Source organism: Chlamydotis macqueenii, chromosome 3, assembly GCF_036417535.1.
Source record: "Chlamydotis macqueenii isolate bChlMac1 chromosome 3, bChlMac1.mat, whole genome shotgun sequence".
Lineage (NCBI taxonomy): Eukaryota > Metazoa > Chordata > Aves > Otidiformes > Otididae > Chlamydotis > Chlamydotis macqueenii.
The window spans coordinates 27,609,160-27,635,265 of NC_141558.1; the positions used below are offsets into that span (position 1 = coordinate 27,609,160).

Sequence of the window (26,106 nt, forward strand, 5' to 3'; positions counted from 1 at the left end):
CTTAAGCTGGAGTGTGTTGCTGTGCTTGACACAAGGGTCAGCATTGGGAAAGGGGCCTGAAATTAACATTTCTTAAAAACTATTTTTCCTTCCACTGAGGCTATCTTTAAATTCCAGCAATTTTCTCTGTTTGATAAGCAGAGAGAGCATACATTTTGATTATATAAAGGAGGGAGGAGGTGATGAAACTTTAAAAAATTTCAACCAGCATTGCATTCTGGTGATAAGAATGGGACTTTGTGAAGCACAGAAGAGATTACCTGAAGTAGAATTGGGAAGCAAATTGTGTTTACAAAAGATGGCACGATTTTCCTAATAAGTGTTCAAAACAGGCTATTCACTCACATATTCTGCTGAGCTTGACTAGAAATAACTTCATTTCAAAAAGGACAAATCTGATTGAAGGTAAAAGCTTTCCCCTCTCAGAGATACTTGTCTAAAGGATTTGCATTAAATTTTCTTGATGGGAGGAGAGTAGCATTTTCTTTTGCGTCTGCATGAGCTGGTAATGTGGAAAATAAAAATACAAATCGCGTCCTTGATTGCTTCATGCTTCAACCGCTTGAATTACTAGATTTATGTCTGCAATTATGGAAGAGATGTTGCAATATGATAGTTTGACAATAACTGTCACAATTATATTACCAAAATATAGATTCAACTTATTCTTGAAGTTAAGAGTATTGAAATTACGTTTTAAGGACTAGTTATATCTTCCTGTGGTTTTATCTTGTTTTTAATGTAGCCGGGGTGTTTGTAAAAAAACTGTAGTATGTATAAATGGTCACTTATTAGTGGGATACACACGTCATAGATGTCATGTTCTGCAAAGTTCCATGAAGTATATACAAGCCTGTTGTGATATAGCTTGTCATGGTAAGTATGAACAAATGTACGTGTGCTACTTGTAAATCTGGTTTTTCTCTCTCTGTGTAGATCCTGGAATTGGTGAAGGGCATGCATTACCAGCTGGCCTGTCAGAAGTACTTTGAGTTGACACATGATGTAAGTAGCTACTAATTTTTGTTAAATTATAATCACCATCTTTGTCTTGAGGAAGGCCTTGGAAATCATGCATGAAGTCCAGAGACTATTTGCAATTTTCACATCCATCATTAGCTGCCTTGCCTTGTTAGTTTTAATTTCAGTGATTTAAAATAGACTTCAGATCTTCTTCTGTAATTTTCTGCATGTATGTATTGATGTTATTAATACACTGAACATTATAAGGTGTACTGAATAGTTGTATTTTCTTGCTAAAAATGTCAAAATTGTTGAATTCTGTTTATTTCAAGCCATTTAACTTTTTCAATATCCTATTTTTAAACAAATTGTGGTTTTTAACCAATTATACAAGTTTGGTTTGAGATATATCTTAAAAATAAACAAAATGGGTCCAACAAGTTTAACTAAAACTCTAATAATCCAGTGCTTGCATAGTTAATATTGTTATTTTCCACTTGATATTTTTTCACATCTTTGGTGATGTGTGATTAATTTTTAAATCAAGATGAACATTCTCAGAGCTTTCTCATTTGCTTAATCGTAAGCTTCTGTAGCATATTAAAGTATGATCCTCTGCAAAATTGTAAGATAGCAAATGGCTCTGTCCGTTTCCTGTGTGATTTCTTGATTCAAAGAACCCGTTTTTGCATTGGTTCTAGATTCTTTGTTGACAAGAAAAACCAGTGGAGCACAGCCCATCTTACACCTTTGTTATCTACACAACTCAAAAAAAAAAAATGAAACATCTCTTTCAAATATCAGAATATGGAACATCCTTGCTAAAGATATGGATGAGGATTAGATGACCCACTCAGAGACATTTGCCATTGACTTTTTTGTTGTTTTTCACATTTGATTTAAAAGGACATGTTTGTCTCCCTAAATTTCCAGTGATCATACATGTGAATGTATAGTATAGGTATACACCTATACCCAGTGTTGTTTTGGCAGCTGTAATTTGAGAGAAACACTTTGTCTTACAGTCTAAGAAAATGGTAAACCAGGAAATTCAAAATTATATATAATTTGAAATTTAGATAAAACATGCCATATGTAAGGCTAAGTCAGTAGAAATACTATTTTCCCAAGATGACTGTAGACCCCAAGGTCAGTATTCACCAAAGGATAAATCAGCACACTGCCTATTGCGTTTTAGGAAAGCTGTCCTTCCATTCTTCTGTGGCAAATTGCAGAAAAGCATTATTTTTTCAGTCTTTTCATAATACGAGTATCTGTCTCTGCTTGCACTAAGAGTCATCTTTCTGCTTTGCTGTTGATAAATCGCTTACTTCAGTGAGAGAAAGCAGAATGGATGGAAAGGCACTTCCTGTAGTTTGAATGAAACATGCTTAGGAGGGCAATTTTTTTTAGAGAACCTAGCTGCTAAATTTGTTGCCAGCCTGCTTGGAATGATTTTTCTGTACTACAACTATATACTTCAGGGTTTTTTTTTTGTTTTTTTTTTTTCTTCTTCATGGGGTGGTCAAAAGGTGTGTCTTGAAGCTGATGACACCGAATCAGAGAAATCTTTTCTTTCCTGTGTATCACTATCAGAGCTTTTCAGTGAAGGGAATTTCTGAAGAGTCAATCAGCATAACATTGATTGTTATTGTTTCTTCAAATAGGTGAACAATCTTAAGTAAAATTTTCTTAGAAGTAATGGACTGACTCACACGGAGAATTTCAGCTTCAATTATGTAAAAATTTTACAAGAAAGTGTTTGATATATGTTGGGCAGAGCTGTTAGTGTAACCTGTAATTCTTGAAAATTACAGTGCGTATGTGGGTTAGATCTACTATGAATGGCTTTGTAGTGAAAGTTGTTTAAGATTATGGTATTTTTCTAAGTTCACAGGATCAGTTGCACACTATGGCTACTTAAGGACTCTCTTTGCGTTTCCTCCCCATCATTCTCTCTCAAGTTTCTGCTGCATCTTATACTGTCACATACACTCCTGCTGGCAGTGGCTTTGCAGTTGACTTCAGTAGTCTAGTGCTTGGCACTAAGACTATGCTAATAAATCCATCTGGCCTAGAGTGAGAATTATTAGATCTATTTTTGGGGGGATGGGGAGCAGAGATGTGCGTTTTTGCACCCAGTGCTACTGGTTCAAATAGCATAGCTTACCTAAAAGCTGTTTCTCTGCATCTTCCATGTAAACTGGGCTTCTTAATTTCGATGCTGCACCTCTCCTGAACTGCAGCTTCACTATCTCACAACCGCAGAACAAAAGCAACTGTCATTTGTGTAGTCTGGTGCATTGTATTCAGGCAAGAACTAATCTCTTTAGGAAATGTACACATATGCAATTTTTTAAGTCTTTCAATAAGTGTGGGAAAGGAAAGCACTATGTGTAGTGTATTAATGGTTTTACCATATTTTTAAAGTTCTGGGATGTTAGGGCATACTCTTTTTTTGGGAAAGTTATTTTCTGAATAATAACACCGTAATTTGATCAAGACAAGCTGTCCTACATATGTGAAGAAAAGAAGGCCTTTTGACCTTATAGGAGTATGACTGAATGGCCAGTAGGGTAGATATTTTCATACGTTATCATATTTAGTAAGAATCAAGAATAAACTATGTTTATGTGGTAACTAAAGTAAGCATTCAGTCAAACACTACCAAAATGCTGAAGTATCTTTCTTGATGGTCAAATTTGCATTTTAAGCCATGTGGAAAGCATCATAACTGTTTGAAGTACTGATATTTGTGCTTGGGTTCATAATGATAAATTTCGTGTTGATTATCCCTTTTAGATAAGTTTTTGTTTTGTTCTAAAGTGAGGTCACAAGGAAACTTAATTCTGTTCTGTGTAATTTTCAACAAGATTCAGTGAGCATTCCTCTGAGTAAAAATGCTCCAAGTGGAAATGAGACCCCCCTGAAAATGTAAGCAATGTAACCATAACCCAAAGTAAATAGTCACAGTAATAAGGAATGCTTTTCCTGGTCACAATAGTGGTAAGATTTTGTTTTACTTCAGTTGATAGAATTGGATGTCAGCTCAAAATAGGGAAGAATATTTCCAGTCCATATTGGAGATCTTGGCTACGTATATGCAGTCAAGTAAAAGAGATAGATGATACCAGCTATGAACTGCTAGCAGGTTAAATAAATGTTCTTGTGACAGTGTGCCTGTAGAAATAATTAGTACTTTAAAATCTGATTGTGTATAAATCTACTGTTTTAAGAGCTTGAGCATTATAAATTAGCGATCCTGACAAGCTAATACCTGTGTTACTAAGTTAAATTCCAAAGGAAGTAATGTTGTTAATATTGTTTACATGAATATTGCTGCGTTAGTTACTTGTTACAGTTACAGCTGTAGTGACTGATTACTTATATATTAATATTTCTCTTTAAACATTTTATTCTTGAGTACTGATATTTTACAATCCTTTTGTGTTTTTAAGTAGTAAATGAAATCTGACATATTCTGGTACAGAAGAATCACTTTTGAATAGTTTATTTAAAAATATATGCAAAACAATTTTTCTTAGTCCATTATGATGAAATCACAAGAACATTGGACTTTTTTTTGGGAAAAAAAAAAAAAGGAATGTGGTTAATTGATACCGTTTACTGTAGCACCATGATTGCTCCACATAGTTTTTCTGTAATATCAGCTGTAGCATTATCAGCTGTTGTTTTAAAAGTTCTTGGTTAAAACCCAAAGATACTATAGTTACAAAATGATTGCATCAGGTTTTTCAAAACAGTGTTTAGTATAGCAGAAATACAGAACCAGAGTTTGTATGGAAGCCAGTATGTGCAAAATGTGTTGAATCCAAAAATGTCTTGTGTTGGTATCACCTACGAGATGGAATAAACGGTTCTGTCTGAAGTGACAGGCTGCCTCACTTGGGTCAATACACATTAGAAGCTTAAATTTTTGACTGCACAAAAAACACATTTTTCTTTGGGCATAGTGGATTCTAGATGGATTTACAGGTGTGAGTGGATAAAGCTGTTAGAGAAATCTACTTTCTCTATTTCTGGTGGTAAATTTCAGGTAACTTACAGCTAAGTTAATGATGAGGCTTTTAAAATTGTTGTGCTTTGGTCTATATTGCCTAAAATCATTGTAAAATTTACGTAATGTAACATGAGCAGTCTAACATAAGAGACAAGAAATTTTTGTATGCTTCACCTCCATTTTTGTGGTCGAATTTCTTGTGTATTTCCAGCTGGAGCAGAGTATTTTTGTTCAGGGAAATGCTCACTGGATCTTGTTGAAAATTACGCAGAACAGAGTTGTTTATATATCACTATATCAGAAATGAAGGTTATGATTATGAAAAAAAATTTCTTTCATCAGGCTCTCAAAAAAAGTTGATAGCGTGAATGGGCAGAATTCTTTTAATTAGAGTCGAGTCATCTAAGCTTCACATGGTAGAGCTTTACTTCAGTAGCATGCAGGTTTGAAAATGAGAAATGGTACGTGGAGTCATACTACAATTTTAGCTAACAACCTGTGATTAGCTGTTAGCCAAATACTGTCAATCACCTCTGAAATTGTAGTTGTAGGCTCCATTCATACAGTGAACTGCTTCTACAGCTTGTTCTGATTTGCTGGGGAGTGAGGAGCTTATAAGAAAATTAAGAGTTAGAAAGTGAATCTTAAATTAGTCTGAAGAAAACTGAGATTTTTAAGGTTAAAAACCCCAGAACTAATTAAGAGCTTCTTCTGGGAAAGTCAGCTTTTCACTGTATTGCTTCTTTTTAAGCCTTTTTGGTGTAAAGAAGTAATTTAGTTCCCACATAATGGAAATTGGAGCAGGGATGAAAGCTGACTGGATGAAACTGATCCAGATAAGACTGAAATAAAATTCAGTAGTGGCTTTTTTTTTCTTTGTGCCTTTTATTTTGAGTACCAAATTAGTGTGCTAGGCCTGTCATTTATTCTTAAGATTTTTTTCAAGCAAGATTACTTACTAGAGTTGCTAATGTCTTCTTCGTGTCTGAATTAGATTGTTATACGTGTTGCCATTTTCTGATGGAGCTAAGCTGGGCGGTGGTAATGCATTTAATCAGGTTCCCTTTAGAGCGCACATAGATCCTCTGCTTTATGATTTTTCACAAGTGGCTGAAATTTAAACTGATGGTTTTTGGCATATTGAATCAGCCACAGCGTATGTCCTCATGAGAAGCTGTCTGTGTGCAAACTTGCTTGTTATGCTTGAATTGGCCCCACTCTTCTGCGAAAAAAGGGAAGACAGTGGGAGCAGAAAATTACCGGTATATGGCTCTTAGTCTTCCTTGTTTTTTTGTGTCCCAGGGTTGGAAGGTTTTCCAATGTTTTTTAAGAGCTGTGTATTTTTCTTAAAATATTCTTAGTATTCACATGAACTGACAGGCACATAAAAGGTGCAAATTGCTTCAATAGGAGGTGGAAGCACCTTTTATAGTAAGTGTTTCCAACTTCTGAGCCCCCCAAAAGAGATACAAAGGTTATGGCTGAGATTTGTGGTGAATCTATCAGAATAGCTACTTTTAGAACAAAAAGCTTTATTGGTATGAAAGATTTGATGAGAATTAATTGAGTGTTCATTTATCAAATAATTACGGAGCCGAAAGAATGTGCTTGCTAAGTAGAAAGGAGCAATAAAAATATGCTACACCTTATGCTAGTTTTCTGTATTCTTTTCCACTGAAGTCTAAATGTTCTTTGATATTGGTTGTGCATCTGGTTTTAAGATGCTAATGTTGGCACTTGTAGATAAGCTTGATCTATTGGGCTCCTGTCTTAGCCTGCTGCCTTGTAAATATTGCATTTGTGGCCGCTGGGGAAAACAGGACAAGAGGTGAAGCTACTCGTTTCTCACTAATACTTGAGATGTACGTTTATCTTGTGCAGTTGTTACAACTTTTAGTAGTATTCTCTACTGCCATTTGCTCTGTAGACTTGTCCCAGGCCCTATTTTAGGTAGGGAAATGCTGGTTTAAGGTCTATGTTCAATTGTCCTAGATCTGTAAAGGTATTATGCCATTTTACTTACATTGTTTTATATGTTTTGGGGTCTTATTTTTCTTTACTACAGCAAAGACAGTGTGAAAACTTCCAAAGCAGTGGTTTTATTTCTGACATGAAGGAAGAAATTTTGTGATGAAAGTAAATCTGTGTCATGATATATTTACTGGGATAGTATTTACAAACTGACGCCTTTTTCTTCAACAAAACCAGAACTGATTAAATTACTAATTAATTTGTTCTTGAATGTGAAAAAGATGACATTTTGAGATAAATATAATTCAGTGTTCCTTTCCTTTTATGTGCAGGTTGATGACATTGGGTTTTCTTTGAATCATCCCAATCAGTATTTTACAGAGAGTCAAAGGCTATTAAGTGGTGGTAGAGAACTGAAGAAGGAACTAAGTAATTCAGGGAACTCTCAACAAAAAAGTAATACTCAGGAAAGCATGAATTCGAATTCTACTCTCGGCTCTTCAAATACAACAGCTGATGCAGAGCTGGAGGGACTGGAGGCATACTTCACTGAAGACTAAGCAGCTGTGTTATTTGGATGTGGTTTGTTTTTTGGTTTTTTTTTTTGTTTGTTTGTTTGGGGGTTTTTTGTGTTGGTGTTTTTTTTTTTTTTTTTTTTTTTTTTCCTCCTGTCTTTCATTCTTTTCCTTCTCTAGCTGCATTTGTCCCTGTACTAAGGAATATGCACTTCACTACCTGGAAGACACAGGCATTTAGTGGCTGAAGAAAAGAAAGATACTGAAGCTGTAATTGCATCCAGTACTTATTCTTGCTTCTTTCGGATACTGTTTTGTATGGCATGTTGAAGGATGAGAAATGAAAGTTCCTTCCCAATTATTAGGTGATTTTTATCTGGCTTACCTTTTTTTTTGTTTTTTTTTCTGAAAAATGTTTAAATATATTTTATCCCATGTTATGGTTACTTTTGTATGTTTCTTCTTAATAAATAAATAAATGGCAAAGCAAAAGTTTGTGTTGTTGTCTTTTTAGCCGTATTTGGATGGTAATTAAGTAGGAGTTCTAATGATCACAATTACCCTCTGGAGGAGTCTCTCTTCTGTAGCTGAGGGAAATCAGCTTCCTAATTTGAGTAGCTTGACACTAAATTTAGAGAGCTGATTTTGGTGCTTGAAATAGAACATAAGCAGAGTTTAGACATCTGTATGTAAGAAAATAATCCAAAAAGCTGATATTCTACCAACTGACTCATCTTGAAGAAGCTAAAAACTTATATTATTTTTTAAGTTTCCTCAATGAGTGTGGCTGGACCCTCCTGTGTCCTGCTAAGCTAAACAGCCATCTGAATGCAGCTTTGGATCACCTAAATTCCACCCGTTCCCACAAAGTCCGAGTCACCTAACACACGAATGGCATTCATCTGAGCAGCTGCCGCCGTGCGGTGGGTGGAAGCTCTAAGTAGAGCTGTTATTTTATATCATACTGTCAGAGTATTCTCCAGGGGATCTGGAAGGCCTGAATTTTATTTTATGTGACGCTTAAGGAGTTTCAAGACAACATTACCCCTGCCCTGGAGAGTGGCCTAGCTACTGGTATAGCCCTGTAACCACATAAACACAATATTGTCATTGGCAGTAACTTGTATCAACTCTGCAAGGCCTTAGCGTGAAGACTTGATTTATCTGGGCTTATCTTGCCCTACTTGAAGCTTTGTTTTAGCTGTAACAGCAACTCAAATGACAACCTAGCTTTGAACAATTGCATAGTGTACTGCCTATGTTTGTAATAATTCTGATGTATTTCTGTATGGCTACAAATAAGTAGTTTTGTACAGAATCAATTAATCTATGATCTTAGGTGCCAGAGGCCCCATGGTTTAAAGAAATCAGCCATGGCCAAGTGCTGATTCTCAAAGGAATACAGTGGAAAGAGTTGTGCAAAACAGGTTTTTAGGAATAAGAGAAGAAAGAACAAATATGTAATGTGAGTAAACCACACTGTGTGTGTGTATATATATATATAGTGGTTTATAATATATATTATTTTTATATATATATATATAAATAAAATTATTTGGCTGTAATGTGGAACTGCCAGACCAATAAAGAAAGAATGACAAGTAGAATGTTTTTGGAAATGTGTGATGTTATGCCAGGTGGACTCTAGAAGGAGGAACAATCCCCAGTATCAGCATCGTACTACTCCTGATGAATGTGGGACCCTGAGTGTGTGCTGTTGATCCCAGGACCCCAAAGGGGTGTGGAAAGGTGTGTGTGCAACATTAGAGAAAGGGATTAGATAGAAGGGAGTGTATGAGTATGTAACATCTGATTTAGTCTATTACTATTATGACTGGACTAAAGACTATTTGAGTACTGTTAACATGTTGGACTAACTGTAAATCTTTGGCTTCTCATATATAGAATGTTCCTTTAAGGGCACATAATTTGCACAGGGCTAGTGCATCAGCAGGCTTTAAAAATAAAACATGCCGTTTGTTGTTAGAAGAGGATCTGACAGGATTCACTGTTCCTTTTCCTTTTCCCTGAATTATTCCTTTTTTTTTTTTTTTTTTTTATTTAGGGGAATGCTTTGTGTAAACTACCAAACCTCTTACTCCTTCGGATATCATATATTCAAAGGAGTTACAGAAATCCACCCTGAGCAAAGGCTCGGCACCTGGATCCTGCAGGATGGTGGTTGTTCTGGGCCCGAGAAGCAAGGAGTTAGGAACATGTGTGGGCTTGGTTTCTCCTGTTGCTTAAGCTCCTAGCAGCACCCCACCTGATGTGTGGAAGTCCACTGATTGTATTAGGTGGTTAAGAAACTTGACCTTAGGGTTTTGAAGTGCCTTACTGGACCTCCTGGATCCATTTAATGGAAGTGAAACTGTTCCTAAGTGAAACAGCTGGGAGAAAAATGAGGTGGTTGAGGCACTGAATGCAGGAGATGTTTCCCAGCCAAGGGAAATTGTAATTTCTGAGTCAGTAGAAGCATTTCTGTTTTGCCTTGACCTACTAATGCAGACATTGTCACTTGCTGTGTGAATAAAACTCCTAGTGCTTCATTTCTGAGCTTTACGCATACTTTGAAATCTGTTGTGTTGGGAATGGGTGGCTTGTGGGATTGCTACATTAGCAGAATAAAGTTATTTTTAGGAATTCAAGCATAAAATTTAAAAATAAGTTCTATTACAAGGAAGGGAATATAAGCTCAGAAATCGTCTGAATTAAAAACATAATCTGAAATGCAACAAACATAACAGTACGTGACAAAGTCTTTGTCCTTCACAGGTTTACTTCATTATTGTGAATTTACCTCTCCTGATTAATAGTACTACAAATTGCTTTAAACTGTATTTTCTTCCATTTTATTATCTGTCAGGTGGAATATAATAAAAAATAACAGAAAATGTACAAATTATAGCATACTCTTAAAAGTAACTGGGATTGAAGCAAAGGATTGAAATTAGTACTTTTGTTGCTATTTGAAGAAATTGGCAATTATTTTTGTATTTCACACATTTTGACCATTTTGGGTTTTCTTTGAAAGCAGAATATGTTTAATTTGATAATGTAGAAAAGCCCTAATGAGAATCCTCCTTTTTTAGCATTTGGACACCAAGGAACAGCTCATCTCCTAGAGCTTTAAACTTACTGCCTTGTAATTTCAATAGAAATCACGTATTCCTTGATTATATAGCTGTTAGTGGCTTTGCCTTTCCAGTCTCAAAAGAATATGTAAATCCTTCATTTGAAAACATTTCCTGCATTGTAGTATTGCTATTTAAAAATTGTATTTAGTCAGAAGATAAGGATTCTGAAAACCACGTGACCCTGATGTGATTATGTGTTATCAAAAAATAACAACAAAACCAGAAAAAAATCCCCAAATTCCAAACCCTACTCTTACAAATTGAGAAGAAAATTTATTTTTACAGCCAAGCACTGCAGATGAGTCTGTTTGTCAGCATCAGCGGTCCTTCTAAGTGGCTCTTTATAGTAAACTTTTGTTATATTTTGCAACTTGGAAAAAAATAAAACAAAACAGGATGCTTACAAGCAATTGAAGTTTGGAAATGTTCTGAACCAAGACACTTCTGTATTCAGGGTCGTTAAATGAGATATTAAGATAACATTTGCATTTCTGAGGGGATGCACACAGCTGTGCCTGGTGCCACAAGACAGCCCTGCACAGCCATGGTGTTTATGTAAGAAGCACTCTTCTGTACAACATCTGATCTTAAATGTACCACAGTTAAATTTAGAGGAGGATGTTTCAAAGGGAACACCCGTCCATAGCTTGTAATCTTTTGAAGTACTGGCATCAAAGACAATACAACAATCTCTGACTTCAAAGCCTTTCAGGATCTAATGAAGAGGAGAACTTAACTTTACTATCAGGTGTTTTGCAGGAGGAAGGGTGAGGACCTGCCAAGTTGTGTGAGACTTACAAAGTGCTCTGCTGAGATGTGGAGCGCGGACCTGGTGAAGGGAATGGCGAGAGCGGCCAGTACCATGGCGCTACAGGAGCGCATCTCTGGCGCCAAACGGTTGACGCTGAGCTTGTGGCGTTTCTTCTATGCACATTGCGGGAGCACGACTGGAGCGGTCACAAACAGGTAGAGGAGAGTTGCAGAGTGTGCCTTTCCGGTGAATTTCTTCCAAGAGGTATCCAGTTTATGCACTCTTGGACCAATCGTCAGTGTGAGCCAAAGCAGAGCAAGTGGGGATGACTGAGAGAGTCCCTTGAAGATGGTGAATCGGTCCCAAGCCCAGGTAATTGAAAGACACGTGATAGCAAGAATACTTTGGAAGGGTGAGATAGGGCAATGTCTTTGTGATGCAGGTGCTCACTCTCTGATCCAGTTATTTTCATATGGTTGTAAAATGTGAAATTTCTTATTTTACTATCAAAATACTTAGGGAAGTTTAATATGTCAAAGATTTTACTATTTGAAAGACCTATTTTTTTTTCCCACAAATCTGATAATGCACTGAATACAAGAAAAGGATTCCAGAAACCCAGGGTTAGCTCCCTGGGTTTTTTTTTTTTTTTTTTTTTTCCCGCTGTAACTATGGAAGGCAAGCACTTTAAATCCTGCACCTATGGCAAGAATTATTTAGTTTTCCTTAGACGTGTTTGTCTGTCAAGGACATTTATGTTACCCGGGTTGCTATCATCCTGCTTCCCAGCCCAGAGTTGTTGCAAGGATGTAAAGCTTAAAGAGTTCATTTACATGTTTTCTTTCTTCCCTACATATACCTAAACCATTAGGACACAGCAGGCATAACCCAGAACTTTTGAGCAAGCTTATCCCAATGTAATTACTGATGCTCTCCTCATTTTCCTAAGTGTATATCAGAAACATTAATGAATTACAGCTGTACAGATGTGGTCAAGGTCTCAATATGAGTGGTTCTTTTGGGTAAATTTCACATTGTGATAGTTAGGATTTTTTTTTAAGCATGTATATCATATTCTAAAACCTTTATCTATTTCAAGTCTTTTATAAATCCACAAAATAATTCACTGTTTTTAACTGCAACGTGGGGTCTCAGCACATACCAACTTAGATGGCAGAGGAGAGGAGAGCCACTTGTTTCCTGCAGGTAGCTGAAAACCATTTTAAAGCAGTTCACCTGTGTGCCACTTAAGGTACTTAAATACAGAGCTGGGAGGGAAAAATCGTATCTCTGTATACTACGCAGCTGTGTAACTGATTCTGCAAAAGTGCTTTCAGTAAATGGTTTTTATGTCTGAAAATATCATAGCCGTAGTGGTAGCAGACCTTTCGTATTTTTGCAAGCAGTGCTCTTGCCGCATATTGTTTTATTACATGATAGGTTCAATATTTATTAAATTATCTTTTGTGCAGAATTTAAAGCACATGAAGCCCAGTTCTTAAGGAGTGCCACTCTAATCTCTACAGTAATCCCAGCTGCCAACACTCTTAGTTCAGATTCAGTTTCTCAAAAGGCTAGTTGGTAGGCAATCTTATCTTTGAATATGTAGCAAACTGCAGAAATGTTTTTTTTTCCTTATTAGAATTTAGTGCTGTTTCAAGAATTTTACTTCCAGCCTTCAGCTGTTGTCAGTTATCCAGTATTTCCAGGTAATGTTAAAAAAATAGAACTTTTTAAAAAAGTTTTTAATCATATTCAAATTCTTTGGAAAAATGCTACATTTCTTGATTACAGTTCCTTGTTAAAGTTTCTTACAGCCGTTTGGAGCTTATTGCCACTGATGAAGTTTGTTCTCAAGAAGTTACTTTTTTCCCCTTTGTATTAGCAAACCTAAACCTGTCTGAGTCGCTATTCTTCTTCATTTATTATGTCTGCAAGAATAATTTGCTGTAACAAAAATTACCTGAGGAGTGTTTCTATAGCCTGCAAGAACAATTTCTTAAAACAGAAAAAAGAAAGTAGTGCACCTATACACAGCATTATTCATTCAGTTGTCACCTTCTTAATCATCATAACTATAGAGAACATTTAATTAGTAAGACCTGATATTATCCATAAACCTGGAAGAAATGTCTAAATGAATACATTCCAAGCTTTAGTAAAGACCATTTTTAACAAACATCGTTAACCTGACATGACAAAGAAGTGAATAGGCCCTTTTTTACTTTACTAAGCAAGATTTACACAGCAATTGGTATCAACTGATGCCTTTGTAGATGGTGACTGATTGTAACTAATGTTTTTAATTGTGTGAACTAAAATTAAGTGGTAGGAATATACTGGAAGTATCTTATTTCCTCTACCAGGAAGCTGAAGGTTGTTGGCATTCCCTTCAATTCCAGATGTCAAAATATTTTAATTAAAACCAAACAAACATCAGCACCACATGCTATTCCTGGGTACTTTTGAAGAGTTTTAATTTTCAGCTGTCACTGAATGATTGTTTTGGGAATGAAAAGTTGGCTCTTCTCTGTCGTCTAAATAAATAAATGCGTTCAGCATGTCTTTTCAATGTATCATGGTGTTAACGTCTTCATGGTTTGCTGTGGTGAGAGTCTTGCATGCAAATCCTTGAATTATGCTTAACGTAAATCTACTCTCTGGAAGTGTTTTTTTTGTTTGTGTGGATAATTTGCAGTGCTTCACTGAGCGGAATCTACAGCATGAATTAGCTGTACGGCTGAATTGTGCCTGCGGAGGGAAAATGAGTAAAGTCATGGGTTACTCTGCATCTGTTTGTTCTGCCAGGTGGAAGACTGAAGTCTAATAAATGTCTACTTCTAAACTAATCTCTGCAGGACGTTTGGAAGTGACTGATAAAATCTTAACTTCCCAGGGTGAGGAAAGGAGTGTGAGGTTTCTGTTGGCAGCTACTCCTGCTGTGTCTCACTGGTCAGAGCAGTTGTCAGCACTGTAAGGAGTCCAGCCTGGTCCTCGGGGTCGCAGGATGGCTTTGGAATAGGGAGGGTAGGGATAAAAGCATCAATAGGTTTATTTTCTGCGTGGATCAACTGGAGTAGTGAGATAAGGGGGATGTGGGCTGTTGACTGCATGTGTCAAAAAGAGCCATCTGATCCCTAGAAAAACAGGAGGTCTTGTGGGTGACATCTGAGGGACTTTGCTTATAGCTCATGGTTGTTAGAAGACAAGTATCTCAAAAGAATTTTCCTATGTAGATTTTAATTTCTATGAATGCACAGAATCACACTAGCAAAGGAATTGTGATATTAAACCTGGTTGTTTAGCATAAAAAATATTAAAATATTAAAAACACTCTTGCCCATAAGCAGAATAGTATGAAGTGATCATTTCAGGGCACAGCACTGATGATAACAGACCGCTGTTACTGTCCATAGCTACTAATGCATGGGGGGTTCGACCCCAAGAGCTTTTTTCCTTTGGCAGGCAGCAGGCCTCTCCATTTCTGTGTGCTCTCTCTGAGCAGGGTTTTGTGGAAAATGCTCCCTAGATGGGTTTTGATGTCACATTTGCTCTTTGATATGGGTTTGGCTGAATGGAAAGATTCAGATGAACTTTGTGGTGATGTTGTCTTGTTTTGTGTGTTCTGTGTTCAGGGAATTGGGAAGAGGGAAATTATGCACCAGGAATGTGTGAAGACCCATCTGCTTCATCAGTCTATGGGAAGCTGAAGGTTGCTTAATGACAACTACTGACCAGACTTGCAGCATTTTGCTCAATAGGTGTTGTACAAAAGATTGTTTTTTTCCCAAAGAAGGACACAATTTTCATTTCTAATCTCTATCACTACACTGAGATGCTGTGAAGTGCAGATTGCTACCCTGTGACTTTGGAGCATCGACAGACTGGAGCGTGAGAAAAACAAGGCATCTTTCCCTGAAGGACAAAAACCGTCTGGATTAATTTAATCTGCTGCTGCTGCAACACACTTTTCTCTGTGGAAGATGCACGCTGTAAGGAGTACAGGGTGCAAAGTGCAGAGAGGTGCAGCACTTGGCAAGTCATTCACGTTTTAATGCAAATCAGACAGCAGCTTCCATTGTTCTGCTTAAAAAATACAGGGAAAATATATGCTTTGAAATTATAAGGAAATGTTTGGAAGGTTATAATAATATTATGTGTATTATTTTCCAGAGGAGCTATTGTGGCAATATCTCATTGTTCATGGTCTCATTGCAGAAGAATATAGCAGGACAGAATAAGTTTTTTGTCCTCAACAGCTTACAATTTAAATTATGTTGTGAGGAGTGAATGTAACAAATATGAGGGGCAGATATAAAAAAAAAATGCAAAGAACTGTAATAAGAAGGTGTTTTTACATAGAGGCATTGTTGTATAAGTTGAAGGTTTGAAGTGGGTTGTTAAAACAGACTCTTTAATTATGTCCATAGTCTCAGCTGGCCACTTGCCTGTCCAATATGAGCTGGCAATTTCCCACAGCTATTGTGGCAGAAATGGGTACGGAGGAAGGATTTGAAATCGATGAATACAAAGCAGGAAAATGCATGAAATCAAATTACATGCTAAATAACCCTGTGCTGAAGTCTGTGCCTCCCTTACTGCCCAAGTTCTCTTGCTGTCCACAAACTTTTCAGGACCTTTGATGATGCAGAAGCTCTTGTTTGGATGGGGGCCCTTGCTTCCTAGCTCTTCCTTTTGCTTTATTGATGTGACATTGTAGTGATAACAAAAGGCACGGGAATCCTCGCTGTTCCTTGAAACCAGCTGGTTGCTTCTGAACTTTAGGCAGGTGTGCAGGCTGAATTGCAAACTGTTTGCACCTTTCCAGCTGGTGACAAACCTCATTTTAAGGCTTCACCAACGCACATAAATGATAGTAAATCCAGCAGGTTGAGTCGGTCATGCACAGCATTGTTTCGTGGACGTGATTTCAACTAGCCATGTCCAAGTAGCGGCTAAAGAGAGTAAATGTTGTCCCTGTTGCTGATCTGGTCGCTCATTATGTTGAATGCAGAAGCCTGTGGGTTCAAAACCACTGCCTGGGAAAGCTGGAATGGGAAAGTTGTATGAACATTTAGTGCATCTGCAGAAACAATGCAGGTTCAGTGATACTTGCTTGGAGAAAGGAGGAGTTTAAGAGGTTTCGCTGAGAAGGAGATAGAGCCAGCAGCAAATACTGACTGCTGATGGAGCAAAAGGTAGAACCAGGTGAGAATTGGGTTGTTTTGTTCCCCCACCTCGCCCCAGGATCATTTCCAAACATACTACTCCATGTACTGCACTTCTGTTACACTTCTGCTTACATGAGAAGGATGCTTTGGTGCCTGACAAGACCTTCATTCATGATGTTGCTCTTCTCAGACTCCAGAAAGCTCTACCTGTTAACTTGCCTGGGACTTCTGGAGAAACAGCAGCCCAGTTATTTGTTTTATTATTGTCCAGGTCTCCTTTACTCACCTTTGCAATCTTTTTTTCAGCTTATAAAATGTCAGATTTCTCTTTGCAAAGCTTTTAGCTGTACCTTGTTCAAGGAAAAAAAAAGAAAAAAAAAAAAACAAGCCTACAGTCGCTGGCAATTCTAGTTTGATATGAGTAAAAATACATTGGCTTTGCGCAGCGCTGGGCTCACACACACCGTAAGATGACATTTAAAATTTGTCATTTCAGCTATGTTAGTTCTTAGGTGTCAGTTCATAATTATTTATAAAGATGATTTTAATGCATTGGGTTTTGATGCACTAAATTGTATTTATGAGTGATCACAAGGGCATCTAAAACTGGGATTTCTTTGCTTATTTCAGTCAAAATAAAAATAAGTAAATACTACACACCCAGACTAATTATGATTCCTTATGTTTTGAAATTCCTTTTGTTTGAAAGAAGCTCTGTAACTCAGGTGAGAAATGTTGGCACTGCATGCAATCTCTCAATCCCAGCTCTAATTCTCATAGCATAGAATGGCAATAACAAGCTTGATGTATGCTTATTGCCTATTCAATCTATTGTTTATTCTGACGGGCAAATCTTAAATTTTCATTGTTATTGCTTGCTGCTTTGAACTCCCTGAGCATTTTGAATTGAGATGAGTGCTTTCTACCTAATGAAGCTGAGTGAGCGAGTCCTATAGCTTCCTAGTCTGCATCTCATCCCTGGCAGATGCTCAGGATACTTGGCCAGATGCTCAGGAAAAGGAACAGGACAAGTGGACAGTGACCCTTCTCTGGGCAGTCTATGAATTTTTAAAACAGGTTGTGAAGTAATTTTTTTTTTTTTTTTTGCCTTTGGATGCTTGTGTAACAATAGTTCCTATGATGTGATTATGCATTATGTGAAAAAAAATGCTTCCTTTTTGTTGTTTTAAGCTTGGTGCCTGATCATATCGCGATGTTGTATGATGAGAAACAGCAACTAACTGTTCTTTTCACCTTCTCAATATAAGAAGTCTCAGCTGCACCCTTCCCCAGTTAATACTTTCCTGAGGTGAAGAGTCTTCCTGTGTTTAATACTTCTGCACATGGATGTTATTCTATGCCTCTGATACTCTTTCTTCCTGTAATTTTTGCATGTGATTTGTTTCTACCCCAGACTTCAAGTTGTGTTTTCGGTCCTGGTGCTCCAGAGACTTGCTCGCTCACTGTTACAGTGCGGCTAATGAGTCTCACCGCGCGCCCAGAGGCACGAGTTCACGTCTCGCAGCGAACCTGCATGAAGGCTGCTGCCAGCTAAATTGGCTGTAATTGGGTACCTGGTAACTTCAGCTGGGGATAACCAAAGGTGGGGGAACATGATGCAGAGAAAATGACTCTCTTGTGTTTTCTTGACTCTAGAAACTGTGATGCTTCAAACACACCTGCCTGAAAAGGATCTGTGCTTGAGACTGACCTGCGTGAATATTTATTAGCGTGTATAGATGAGTGAATTATCTAGGCAATGCAGTGGAAGCAAGTAATTCTGTAACTAAGAGTTCACAACAGCACGTATTTTTTCTAATTTAATCTCTCATATTGTTCTAATATTTACCAATAAAGAAAACAAACGTGTCCTGTGACTAGAATATATGTGTAGAAGGAGGTAGTAAGTTAAACAGACATAATAGGAAGGATTTTTCATAATATTGTTTTTCATCACAAATACAAGACATCTTAAACTTTGTCATACTTTATGACAAATGTTGAGATTAATATAATAACTTCATTTATATGAAGTGTAATCTAGGCCACTCCATGAAGCCCAGAGTGCTGTTTCAAGCACTTCAAACGTCTTCTGCCTCAAGCAAAAGCTTCAGCCGTAGTAAGAAATCTACCACTAAAAAAAAAAGGGGTCTGTTAAAGAAAATGCTTATTTAAAAAAAAAGAGGGAGGGGTAGATTCTGTCTTCACTTCTAGCTCTCACAGAAAGGCTAAATATAGGGCATCTGAAGTTCTGTAAATTGTTACATCTTTTGTTTTCAGAAAATTGGTTGTAGATGTGACAAACAGGATTTATTGTCCCTTTGGACTGCATACAGGTACTTGAATGATTTCGGTGTTGCGAAAGCCAAAGAAAGCCCCACGCTTCTCTCCTCTCTGACAGATCTCAAAATGATCCCAAATATGAACTATTTTCATAATTACTGATCGGCCAAAGAATGGGATGGTGTATACTTTGTTAACACTTTCTTTTGTTCTGAGCATCACAGATCTCATAGTCTCTAAACACAGATTTTCAAGGTTCATAAATGTCTTTGTATTTGAACACTGTGTTTTGTATTCTAGTCTTGTGATTTTACAGCCAGAATGAAACTCTGGCTTCAGCAAATTTCATCCACTAGCTTATGTGCTGCAGCAAATGATTTTGGACTGATACCATAACACTGGTCTACTTCATATTTTAATTATTATTTTATAACCATAACTAACTATTCACAATTTGTAATATGCAAATTATTACACAGCCAACCAAAGCAACAAAAATATCTTTTGCTTGGCAGATTTGGTTGACGAAGGAGTAAGAAAACTCCTATTCCTTTTAACTTCACTGTTTAAATGCAACCTAATAATTTATGAGAGAGAATTTTTGGATGCTTGGCTATCCGAAATGGATACTTGGATACTTGATTAATTTTTGACGTGATGACTGATCTTCCCTTCTCTAGATATTTTCTTCCTCATATGTTATTGTTAAAAAGACATGCCTGGAGCTAAGCAAGAAGCATATTCTATCTCTTGTTCAGCTCTTCCTAGCCATAGAAGTTTTTATTTTACAGAGCTGTCAATTGAATATGTTCAATATATTTCATAGGCACTGAAAACATGTTCAAAACAGTACTGCAGTCACTTTATTAATTTATTTCTGCCATTCTAGAATTGCTTTAATGGGGAGCTTTTTTTTTTTTTGTTATTTAATAGTACTTTGAGAAACAGAAGCTTGTTAAAGGAATAGAGTCACATAAGGAAATTTATGATCCTTGAGCAGGCTCTCAGTTGTTTGGCTTTTACCTTGGGTTTCTGATTTGGAATGGGTGACTGAAGTGTTACTTTGTGTTTCTCCATGGGTAGTTCAGTAAGCAAATACTTTTGTTCCTGGTAAAAGACTGGAGAAGAATAAAAATTTCAGTTTCCTATAGTTGCTTTTTGAGCTTTCAGTTCCAAGGACACAGCATCAAAGAGCCTAAAAAGATAACAAACAAGAAAGGAAAAAAGGAAAAATATATTTTTTTTCTGACCTTAATCCTTTAAATAACACCTGAAGTCTATACTGGAGAGAAAGTGTTCCCGTTGTCCAGGAACCCCAGCCTTTGTGGGAGACGGAGCACCTCCTCTGCCTGCTGAACGGTGTCCAGGCTGGGGAGCTGCCTCGCCTTTGGGGCTGCTCTTTTATGCAGAGCCAGTCACTTCTCCTTTTCAGAATAGGCATATATTCTTATAATATCTCTTGATTTGGAAGAAGTCAATTTTCTATTTTCCAGAACATGTTTTATTTGCTCTCTACTGCTTATTAACATACAAAATAAACTGTTCCCTGCCAGATGTTATGTCTTTTCCTTCATCCCTTGAATTTTAGTTGTAGGGAGAGTTGCACATTTGGGAGCTATTCCGCAGTCATTTCTTTTTCTTAAATGATAGAGTAAGAAGCTGTACTAATGAGGATTGCTCAGGAGGTCACACCAGCAGTGGCAGCTGTCAGGTTGCACAGTGAGCTGCAGATGGTGGCTGGATACAGTCAGAAATAAATGGTTTGTCACAATGGGCTGTGGGCAAAACTTACTACTTCTGTGTTTCAATCTACATATTTCTCATTAACGTGCCACAAAATGGCATATCTTAGGCATAAGTATAGGTAGGTAAAAGCAATGGCTAAACATGTGCTTTTATTTGTTTTACTCAATGTTTAAAAAACCAAGATACTCTGTGGTCTGGAGGGGGAAAACAGTTTCATCCACCTCCTTTACAAAGGGACATGGAATGGTTTGCAAAGAGAATAATGAAAATCTGTGGAGTTACATCTTCAGGCAGGGTAAGTAGGACCAGTATTCAGCTTGGTAAATGAGGACTAGATGGGTAATCCTGCCAAGTAAAGAAGGTTCACATCCCATCAGAGGTAGGTGAAATACCATCAGAGGAAGGTGGAATAGGTTTTGCCGTGGTGAACTGGGAGGTGATGGCAAGACCGTTAAGATATGATGAGAAAAATATTGTCTTGCCTACTTACCAGGAACTAGCAGAGTTTAATGCCAGATGTGAGCCTAAGGCCAAATATTTCCAGAATTTTGACCTGATTGTAAACCTCTCTATCCACTCACAGTGAAGTTTTGGTGGGGCTGAACCTATATCTAGACTTCTCTGGCCATATCTCTAAAATAGTGTGCTCTCCCTGGGAAGCTGTGGGGAAGGGTGCAAATACACAGTCTGCCATCTAAAATCTCTGAAATGGTGCAGCTGCAGTAACAGATTTCAGTACTGACACCAGTTTTTCCTGCTCTATTAATTTCTCCATCTCTCCATGATGCTTTGAGAAAAAGCACAATGCTCCTCTTGATGAGCTTGGCCTGGAAGGGAGGTGGACGCGTGAAGGCAGGGCCGCACAACTGCCCACGTGGTGCAGGTGGTGGGCAGGAGACATCTTCCGACACAAGCAGCTGAGTTTCACTTCTCATTTCCTTCCAAACTTGAACTGTGAGGTATTTTCTGCATAACAGAAACAAGCAAAAAATGAAGGCCTCTGCTTACTGGGGTGAGGTTGAAGAACTCGTGGCTTTGCTTGTGTATGGAAAGCTGCTAATTTCACACTGTTTTTGCATATGCCTGTTTTTCATCTGAAGTGACAAATTTTAGGAAGAGTGTGACATTACAATAAATAAAGGAGTGTTGCTTGCCAGGCTGTTCAAAGGGAGAGGAAAATTCCTTCCTACAAGGTGAGGGAATGGGAAGTGACTAATGGAGTTGTGAGCTCCTATGTGCCAGCAGCGGACAGAAAAGCCCTGGTGTGGGGACATGCTGGAAATACTGGAACAAGAGTGAGCAAAATGCACTCATTTTCCCTTCTTAAAATAAACATACCAGATTCATGCTGGCTTAACAGGCACAACGCCATTTTAGCTGTTAGTGCTAACCCCACTGAATACCATCTTTCCTGCTCCTCAGAGACCATGCTGCAGAGCTCTGGAGGCTTTGTGTTCAATTTGCCATGTGGCCATGGATTTCCCTAATGATCTGTGGCTAACAGCCTACCTGCCTCACTTGTGAGGCAGAGGGAACCATCCCTTCTTAACCCCTTCTTCAGCCCATTTCTATCTGTCTATATTGCATGGATTGTATCTCTCAATTTGTGTAGTGTGTTGAGAGGATTGTCTCAGCTGGAGTCTCCCAGCTTGCCTGTAAAGACAAGGAGCAATTATAAAAGTTCTCTTTCCTGGCACTTGATGTGGAAAGGTATATTTTACTTCAGCAATAAATTTGGATTATAATAGAAAAATATATTTCAGGTGGCCTCCTCTAGCATCCTAATGCTAAAGGTTCTGGACGTTTGCGGCACTCTTAGTTGCTAATTCTGTAATGTTTCAGATTTTACAGTGGTCCTAGGATGCTAGATTTCCACCTGTGATCTGATATGACCTTCAAATCTCCTGTGCTTCCACCAGCTCACCTGGAACTGTTTCCACTCCCCTATCACAAGGCATCCTCTGCTTTACTCCTCAGGGTCTGTGTGTAAGGGCTGCAGCGTGGTGTATGTAGAGTGGGAAATGGAAACTTTCTTCTGACCGCAGGCTGCTCCTACCTTGAGTTTGCTCTTCTGCTCTGTTTTTCACTTTAATCGTTAGTTCAGATACAGCCACAAAAAAAATCTGTCATGAACAGCTCCATCCCACTCCTTCAGAGTGTGAAAACCCCTATTTAAGTTATTTGCAGTGTTATGGGTGTCTAATCATTTTGAATGTTCTGTTTATCTGTGCTTGTGTTCCCTCCAGTGCAGCCAGCATGACTACTTAGGGAAGCTGAGGGAAGAGGATCCCAGCTGGATGCTTTTAACCAGCTCAGCTGTTCTGTTTATTTCTGTTTCCAACACAAAAGTTCTGGAATTTCGTTAAAGACTTCATTAATTTCTTCCCTACCCTAGCGAGATGGTGCAGGGACAAGCCAGTCAAAACAAGAGCTAGGCTGGGTGTGTGGATGCTGGCTCTATATGTCTGTAAATACATTGCTTTATACGTGTGCAAGATTTAATTACATAAACTAATTTTAGTTTAACTAACTAACTAAACTACTAAATAGGTTTGAAGGGATTCTCAAGGCAGGAAGAAAGACTGATTTTGTATGGACTAGGAAGAAATGATAGCGTAGAAGGATCTCAGAAGGAAAAGTGCAATAATCAAACCGAGACATGACTGCCTTCAAGGAGGAAAAGACAGCAGATCTTAACAGATTTGACTGACATGGGCTGTAAGAGAGGGAAAGGGGAACTGAAAAGGACCCTTGAGAGATCGGGCCAAAAATACAGCACTGTGGATATGACATTTCTTACAAAGAACTGGGGGAGAAGACAGAGGATGAATTAAGTTTTCATTTTATTTGCACTAAGCTTGGGATGTCAGGGAACCTTTCAGAGGGAGCTGCCAGTAAGACAGCACAACCTGCAAATCTGAAAGGAATTCAGTTTTTTAATGGCTGGAAAATTTCTGAGTCTTAATGAGATGGCAGTAAGGTTGTTATTTATGGCGTCTCTGGTGCATAGTTCAAAAGAAACTGGAACACAGCTATGAATTCACTGCACTTAGCAGGAAAGAGGAAAAAAAAACTTAAAAAAATAAAAAAAAGTAGCTTCCTAAAATGATGCCCTGGGGCCTTTTGGTACAGCTTGGAACTTGTGATTCTGCATTTTGCCTATTTTGTTAGGAAATGTTGAGACAGATTGTCATCTTGCAGATTGCATGATGTACCCAAACTCAGTTTCGGTCAGTCTTACCTTCTCACGTTGCTGTCCAGCAAGCACTTGGTACATTTTAAGAGGTTTAACTGGGTTTGCATTTCTCTTCGGTAGCTCCTAAGCACTTTAGATATGGCATCAATTTGTCTTTTTTCTCAGGTCCTGTCTGGTATCTGTTCTGCTCAGTGGGACAACAGGAGGTTTAAAATGCATCAAAATCGGTTAAGGTGCCAAGGCACCAACAATAAATACAGGAAAGAACAAAACTTTCAGATATAACTCATGAAAAAGTGGGCTGGAGAGGAGAGAAACATAGCTGTATTTTTGGATGGAAATCCTGACAGGTCTATCAGTCAAGATGAAATCTCACATTACAGTGTTTGTAGTCCAGAAATTCCCCTAATTGCTTTGCTGAAATCCTTACAAATTGATTTGCAGATTATATTGAAATCGTTTCTCTCTCCACCGAAATGTCATTTTTGCTAATAATGGACGTTTTGAAACAGGAAATGAATAACGTGCAATCCATTTGAAATTTTAAAGGTGAGTTCATGGAGGCAGAATGTAATTTGCCAAGCAGAAGTGAGGTCGGTACTTGCACTCCTCTGATAAATGTCACAGAGCGTTTAGCGACTGTGGGAGGGTAGGTCTTTGCAGTGAACTTATCCTTGTGGATTCAAATAGATTTTGAGGTATTTGCACGAGCGTTTGCCATATTATGGGTTGAAATTCATTGCCTTACGGTCTTTGGGCAGGCTTTCCTCATCCCTGTCAGGGTTTGCTAACATCAGGCTAATTGCTTTCTTACTGCTGGGAAAGGGAGAATGATGTTTTGGTTTTTGTTTTGTTTTGTTTTGTTTTTGCCACAGCTTCTTGGAGCAGGACCAGCTGTGCGGAGTCTGAGGGACTCAACTGCTCCTTGACCTCCACCAAGAGCTCTTCAGAAAAGTCCTATGGGAAGTAAACATGGTCAGTTATGATATTATAAGGTCCAAACATCCAAATCTTTTTATACAGCATATGTCCTAGGCTATTGGCACCTATTGAAAATGTGCTACTTTACAAAATGCATTTCAGGAGATTGACACTTTTTTCACAATTTCCAGTAAATAATTAGAAAACTATGTAAACTTAACTAGGCCACAAAATGTTTCAACTGTAATGAAATAGAGGTGTAAAAGCCTCAGATATCGCTTACGTTAAAGAGATGGGCTGTTGAGCTTTTCAGTAATGGCAACATAAACAAGACTCAAAATATAAGTAATTAGTTGAATTTGCAGACACTTGGCTGAATTGCAAATTTAATATAATTTCATTGATTCTCCCCATAGCTAATACACATTTATATTTATTTGAGCAGAGAAGAGGGAGAGAGCAGAGCTGGGAAGCCCTTACCTTAAAGTAAATCAGATTTATTTTTACTTAACTTTCTCAAGGAACGCTGAATAGTTTAACAGGAATTGTACCCCAGTGATTGCGATGAGAAAATAATTGCGCTATTAAAAATAATCACCGCCTGGGTTTTATATCTGAGTGTTTGCCTTCTGTGTGCATATAAAATGTTCTGAATGATAGATATCAACATGGTATAGGTATTTAAGCACTGTTACAATGAAACAATTGCCTAGATGTGAAATCAGCCTTTACAATGTTTAAAAAGAATATATATATTTATTCTCCTTGTAATTTATGATAATTCTATTCGGTTATAATTTCTCACTATATTGAGGCTTTTTTCAATTTTGCATCTGAATTGTTGATTCAAAGCTCAAAAAACCCAAGGACTGAAGTCGTTTGTGCAAGCTGTGTATGCCTGCATGATTGGAATGTTTTTGATGTAGGGAAATTCTCATCTGTTAAAATAAAAAGTTTTGGGCAAATGTTTCAAGGAGATGTCTGTTACAAAGTCTCCTCAGGTTCCAGCTTTGTGCTTGCAGCAAAAAGATAGAAGGGAGCCCTACGACAGTGGCACTTCCACTGGTTTTATGGGACTGGAGGTCAGACCTTATGATTTTGGTGATTACCACTCCTATTACCCTGTTTAAAACTTCATTTAGAGAATTTAATTTTCTAGCAATTTATGAACATCAAAAGCCTCCCCACCAAGCCATAAGTAGAGTATAGGAGCTTGCTTTTGTAATTCCCTTTCTTGGGCAACTTGAAATCACTCCCTGTCCTCCTTAGTGGTCTAGAGGCTGCAAACTGGAAGCCAGTCATTTCACTTACACGTGCTGGGGGGAATATTGATCATACAGTATCATGGCTGGGGAAATGCTGGGAAATCAAGCAATTCAAGGAACGGTGATCTAACACTGGATATTGCCAGCAGTTATTTTACCACCATGT

General features: G+C 37.9%; 1 protein-coding gene and 1 long non-coding RNA gene across 2 annotated transcripts in view; both read left to right on the forward strand.

Annotated features, from left to right (window-relative positions):
• PRIM2 (DNA primase subunit 2) overlaps positions 1 to 7,566 on the forward strand; it is a 112,447-nt gene extending 104,881 nt beyond the window's left edge. The window contains exons 12-13 of the mRNA XM_086743271.1: positions 937 to 1,005; positions 7,288 to 7,566. Of these exons, the coding sequence (XP_086599397.1) occupies positions 937 to 1,005; positions 7,288 to 7,515 (297 nt within the window). The 3' untranslated portion in view covers positions 7,516 to 7,566. The remainder of the gene's footprint in view (positions 1 to 936; positions 1,006 to 7,287) is intronic.
• The window catches only part of LOC147601206 (uncharacterized), a 381,994-nt gene that overhangs the window by 128,758 nt on the left and 227,130 nt on the right, over positions 1 to 26,106 (forward strand). The window lies entirely within an intron of this gene.